Source organism: Pundamilia nyererei, unplaced genomic scaffold, assembly GCF_000239375.1.
Source record: "Pundamilia nyererei isolate P.nyererei 1_Seehausen unplaced genomic scaffold, PunNye1.0 scaffold00196, whole genome shotgun sequence".
NCBI classification, from domain to species: domain Eukaryota; kingdom Metazoa; phylum Chordata; class Actinopteri; order Cichliformes; family Cichlidae; genus Pundamilia; species Pundamilia nyererei.
In genome coordinates, this window is record NW_005187597.1 from 197,380 (window position 1) to 203,379 (window position 6,000).

At 38.7% G+C, this 6,000-nt stretch overlaps 1 protein-coding gene across 1 annotated transcript in view; it reads left to right on the forward strand.

The window, feature by feature from the left end:
• Positions 1 to 6,000, forward strand: part of LOC102200715 (protocadherin-15-like) — a 219,770-nt gene that overhangs the window by 106,600 nt on the left and 107,170 nt on the right. Inside the window, exon 19 of the mRNA XM_005747367.1 lies at positions 237 to 330. Within this exon, the coding sequence (XP_005747424.1) occupies positions 237 to 330 (94 nt within the window). The remainder of the gene's footprint in view (positions 1 to 236; positions 331 to 6,000) is intronic.

Sequence of the window (6,000 nt, forward strand, 5' to 3'; positions counted from 1 at the left end):
GGAGTTAAAGTTTTAATGCAGTTACATGTATATATATATATATCACTAGGGTTAAAGTAAAAAGTCAATCAAGACTTTTTGAATTTAAACTTTTTTTTAACTCTTTTTTTTTTTTTTACTAAACTACAGTATGCAGTTTCACCATGGTTTGCACAGTCTTTCATCATCTTTTTATTTTTCCTGTTCTTTTGCCTGAAGGGTTAACAAGAACTCTGTGTGTTTTGTTCTCTCTCCAGTTCAGGCTGTTTGGTTCTGGACAAACCTCTGGACAGGGAGACTCTGGATTATTACACCCTGGTGGTGACAGCCTCAGACGGACACCCAGAAGGAGTAAGAAACTCTTCTGTGTCATATGGATATTTACTTGTTGTTTTACTCGAGTTGTCTCAAAACCCCCAGAGGAGAAGTGAGGAGCTCCAGGAGAGAATTCTCCATCCTTCACAATGAAGCTCCACAAACAACAGATGTGGTGTTATCTGAGAAAGAGGGCTATTAGAATTGTTTTAATTACCTGTCATTTAGTCACAGTAATAATAACAAAAAGCTAAAATCTATTTATAGCAACTGACTGTAAAGAAATAAATGTCTACATTTATTGAGCCTGCAGGCTCAAAAAATGTTAATAGAATAAAATGGACTATATGCCAGGTAAGGCAGAATAATGTGTTTTAGCTGGCTGCCGATAGCTTTTTATAAATACCAAGTGTGTTAAACCACATTGTTAGTATGATTCAAACACTACGATGGTGTGTCCACACGCTGCCTATGTTTTTTCACACTGATACTCTTCAGTAACACCATCCAAAGAACTTGATGTTTTGGTGTTGGTGGAACGCTTTTGTGCTTTTCGGTTACATTGGCATCCAAAAGCCCTTCTAAGCACACAGTCCCAGTAATATCATTTCATTTCTTTCTTACTGAAAGCCAATTTACAATGATGGTGAGTATTTGAAATGCATAACAGAATGCAAAGAGCACACAGAGTCCAACTTAAAATATGCTTGAAACCAAAGAGGGCAACAGAATGCTAACTGTTTGCTGTTCCTCTTCTAGCAGGTTTTATGTTTGCTTTGTCTGACAACTTTTAAGATTATCCATCAGTTTGGTTTCACACTCAGGAGGCCTGAAGCATGAGGGATTCAATTTGAACTGCTATGTTGCAAATTCAAGTATGGTGATTGAAATTTTAATGCATTGCGAACCTTCCGCACGACACTTTTCATAGAAAGTAGGTCGTTTTTACTGAATCAAAATTTATGCTTTTTTTGACCTGTCTTTACAGCAGAAGCACTGTATACAAATAGCCTGGTAAAAAAACAACATACTGCTACTGTTCTATCACAATTTAAAATGAATATCCTCATATGTCACCCTCATTTTTCTTAGAAACAAAAATTAGGTAAAAAAAATAATCTGGTAATTCTTTGTTTTTACATTCATCGGGTCCCAATATGCTCAAATATCAAAGAGAAATTTAAAATGCATGCTGTGGAAGAGTTCGGGTCTCAGGAGGTTAAATGTAAGTTAATCAACACAGGCAATTAGTTGCACATACTGGTGATGTTTGGGTGCTAGAAACCTTACCGCTTAACATCCTTCTTTCACTGTCAGACTTTATGATCAAGCTGAGAGAAGATGAATTCTTTTTGACATTTGCATTGACCTCAAACGCTTCACTAAAACCCCCCTCACATACTTTTCTGATGATAGATAGAAGGTGTGTTTTGTTCCCGATAATCTGACTTTCTTCACACCACGAACGTTTAGCTGTGCAGACATGAGACAGAAGCCTGGCATTAACCTTGCAGTTTCTTCTTGTCTTTGTTTTCTTATTTGTTAACTATTTACAGCATTTTTCATGTACACAATTCAGCATCACTGTCATTGTCTCTGTGGAGGTATTGTGTAAAATGATTTTAAATGAAAGCTGCACCATCACCATCTGCATGATGGTCTTGCCGTTCTACGTCTTATTAAGGAAACCTGAATGAATACCCAAAAATACTGAATGGCAAAACCCGTCTTATTTAATGTTTATTTAACGACAAGAGCTATTTTGCATTTTTCTTGGTGCTTTTTTAACATTTTCTCATATTCAGTTGCTCTCTCATGAAAATCAGATGAGCCCCACTTCCTTTCTCTTGTTCCTCCCTCTCTGCTTCTCTGCTCCTCTCCACTCTGCAATCCACCAGTGTTGCAATCCCCCCCCCCCCAAACCACACACACACACACTAACACTCATTTTCACATCTTAGTGAGGATATTGAATTGATAAAATGCTTTCCTTAGCCCCTTACTTTAACCATAACCATAACCTAATTGTATCCCTGAGCCTAAAACCACATTTTGAGCCTCAAAATGCCCTCAGATTCATGAGGACTGGCATTTGGTCCCGACAAGAGACTGTTGGTCCTCAAAAGTATAGTGGCATGCCAGGTTTTGGTCCTCACAAAGATGTTTAAACAGGTACACACACACACACATCAATTAAAACAAAAGGTAAAGTTTAAGATCCCACTGTGGAGAAAATGCTGATTATAATGCTGTGACCTTTTTTATTATGGAATATGGAGGGAAACGGCAAGTGGGAGTGAGAGGTACTCATTGTGCTGGTGCTGCCCTAACGGTGGTTTTGTGCTAAAGTGATATTACACAGACTCTTGCTCATGCAACCATGTAGTTAGTCTATTGCTCTCTGGACCTTGGCAATTAGTGTATTATCTTTGTATCCCAAGGGTCCAGAAGTCAGAAAATGGATAAAAGTAGTTTGGACATTTGTCTGCTTGACACTCCATTATGTTTTGAGTGAGAGTAAAAGAGTATAGGATTGTGAATGGAGAGAGAAAGAGAGGGTATACAAGAGGGGAATGATATCAGCTACAGGGAGAAACTGAAAGGAAGACAAGGAAAGAAAGAAATGGGGAAAAAGGAGAAGAGGAGATTGGAGTGTAGTTGCCTTATACAGGCCCATTAATCAGAATCACCTGGAAGGCCTTGGGTTGTCTTCATATGGGCGCACATACACACGCACACGTTTGTGTCCTATATTATTAAATGTCCTGTTGTGAGAGTGTCAGGCTACAAAGTGCCTAATTGGCTATTTGGCCAGTGAATCCATCATGCTGCCACAGACTGAGGACCCTACAAGTTGGTGCAGTAAACCAGCTTTACTGTAAGGACGGTGTGCATTGTGGGATGCCATAGAAACTGTCAGCAAATGGCCCGCGTTAGACTGTGTCATTGCATTAGTAAATAAATCCTGTCTGGATTAGCGCTGCTACGTTAATGAATGTGAAGACTTAATTATTATGTGTATGGAACAGACAAGGTCAGACTTTTAAATTCCAAGAAAAGACGAGAAACTAACAACGTGCTCATTCTTCTCACATCCACCATCTCGTCTTCTTTTCCGCGCAGATGTAACTTTGGGGCAAGTAAAATATTTGCGAGGTGTCATACTGTCTGTGTGAAAATGCCTCCTATATGATCTGTAGTGCACACAAGTACATCTCAGGCTCCGGAAGATTCTTACCTTTATTGCACATTATAATGTCATCACGTTGCCTAGCAACCGCCTACTAATGTGATAAAATGACCCATTTGTAGCATTTACTGTATGTACCTAGAAAACCTTATAAAAGTGTCATATTATTTTATTTTCATGACAACAACATAGTTTACATCCAAAAAACCTAAATGATGTGTGACATATTATAATGCATTTATGTTGCCTTGCAATCACCTAACAGCAGACGTAAATTACAGACTGTAGCATGGACTTATACTTGCTAAAAAAATAAGTCGGCCTGTACTTGCAACATTCTGCAAATCTTTCCTATACATGTGCTACATTAATCTCTTCAGTTGCTAAGACAGATTTATTGAAGACTCAGTACTCCTTTTCAATCTACATTCAGTCAAGTTTTACTTATATGTAAAAATAGAGTAAGAAGATGCAACAAAAACCAAAAACTAGAACAACAGAGATGGCGGATTTAAAAAAGGAGTCTGAATAAAACATTCAAGGAACAGGCTATGAACAGGATATAAATATGAAAAACTATACAGAATCTGAAATAAATAACTTTACAGAAATCTGAGATATACAGCTATACAGAAATGGGAACTATGCAAGTTGTAAACAGTTGTAGGATTAAAAATTATCGAATGTACAGAATGATTATTTACACAGATGTATGCACTGTATGCGTGAATTGTAGCTGATTTATTGATATTTTTTCAGCATACTAGAGGACAGCATTACAATAAGCTTTCCTGTGTCTTATAAAAATAGTCATCAATCTATGTGTTACCTGCAATATCTAACAGTCTCCTCAAAGTACTTTTATATCTGTATTCAAAATCAGTGTTTTCACATTGTACACGTAGCCAAAACTAAAACTACTTTTGACCTTTCATTACACACTGGATTAAAACATGGGAAACACAAGGTCAGAGGCCTATACAGTAGCTCCAGCAAAGCTTTGTTTATAATGCAGCAAATGCTTTTTCATCTGATTATTACAGGCAAGTAGTATTGCTGTAAATGTGTGGGGGATTTAGCGCTTTTCTATTCAGAATGCAAAGGCACATTACTATACACTAAATGTATCTTCTGCAAAATCAAAGTCAGCAGCAAGTCAGCATCAGGTCTTTGTTGTGGGTCGGGCCAGAAGACAGCCTTTGATCTGATCTTTAATCCTTCCTCTAAGGGTTCTCTGTATACTCACTTCATGTGCGTATCCTGTTGTGCTGGAGGACACAGTCAATAAATGAAATGCTGACCCTGTTGATTCCTTCACACCTCCATCCTTCTGTACTTCATGCTGTTGTTTTGAAGGACTGTTTCAACACCAAGAGCGTCGTGCTGGGAGTTACCTGTTCTGTGCTCTGAGTCTTCTGATTACTGGCGCCATAAAATAAACCTGCTTAAAGTCTGCACTCTTCGTCCTGCTTTCATTGGTCATTAAACAGGAACACTAATCTACCACAGTTTCTCCAATTTCAGATAAATTAACAGTTCTTAATCTCGTTCTTCTCACCATCTTCCTTGCACTCTTGATTGTTAGTGAGAATTCAAGTATTCAGCTTGTACACCCTGCTGTCTTATGTTGGTTTCATTGCATCATTAGCAGCAAGTGTGAACAACTTTGCTTAATTGTGTTTAACTTCTGCCTGGTCGCTCATTACGAGCACATCACACAGCAAAAAAAAATTTCTTAGGCGCCGAGCGTGTTTAAAATTTTGAAAGTGGAACAAATAAGATCTGCAGATTGTGTGTAAGTCAGGTTCTGCTGAGTGACTGATTCAATAACTGGGTTCAACACACTGAGCATTTGGCTCGGAGAATGTGATTTAGTGTTTTAGCAATTCCGAAGAACTGCAGTGTTGTCAGTTATCAGCTGTGACATTGCATTGGCGGACCACTAAAAATAATATAGCTAAACCCTTAAAAATGCAGCGTTCTCCAGCGGGGTGATTGCTAAAATATGGCAGATGGCCACCGTGTCTGTGAAATAATAAACTCTGAGGTGCGCGGGTATTTAAAAGCGATGTTCTCAGAGCTGCCAAGGCGAAATGAACCTTACTCCATCCCTTTCTTTTGTGTCCGTATGTGTGTTTGACAGTGTTGCTCACAGACCGCCTTTCATTGTGTCATAGCTCTCTCTGCTTTACATACACTGCCATGCAGATAAACAGTTTTGTCAGGTGTGAGTTTTTAACCTTAGATCACTTGCATCACCAATGTTCCCTGTCAGCCTCAATAGGCCGTTGTCACCTCTGAGATTGTCACTCTCCCCACACACAGGCCCACACATACTGCCTCTGTTCTTCTAATCCCACTGATATAAACTGGTGAGCCCTTCTTCCTCCCAATTCCATTCTTTAAAAGTCAAATATTGGATGACTCTCTTTCTTCCACTCATGAAAGTCAAATTAAGAAATTGGTGACATCTAATCAGTAGGGGTGCAACGATACACAAAATTCACGGTTCGGTT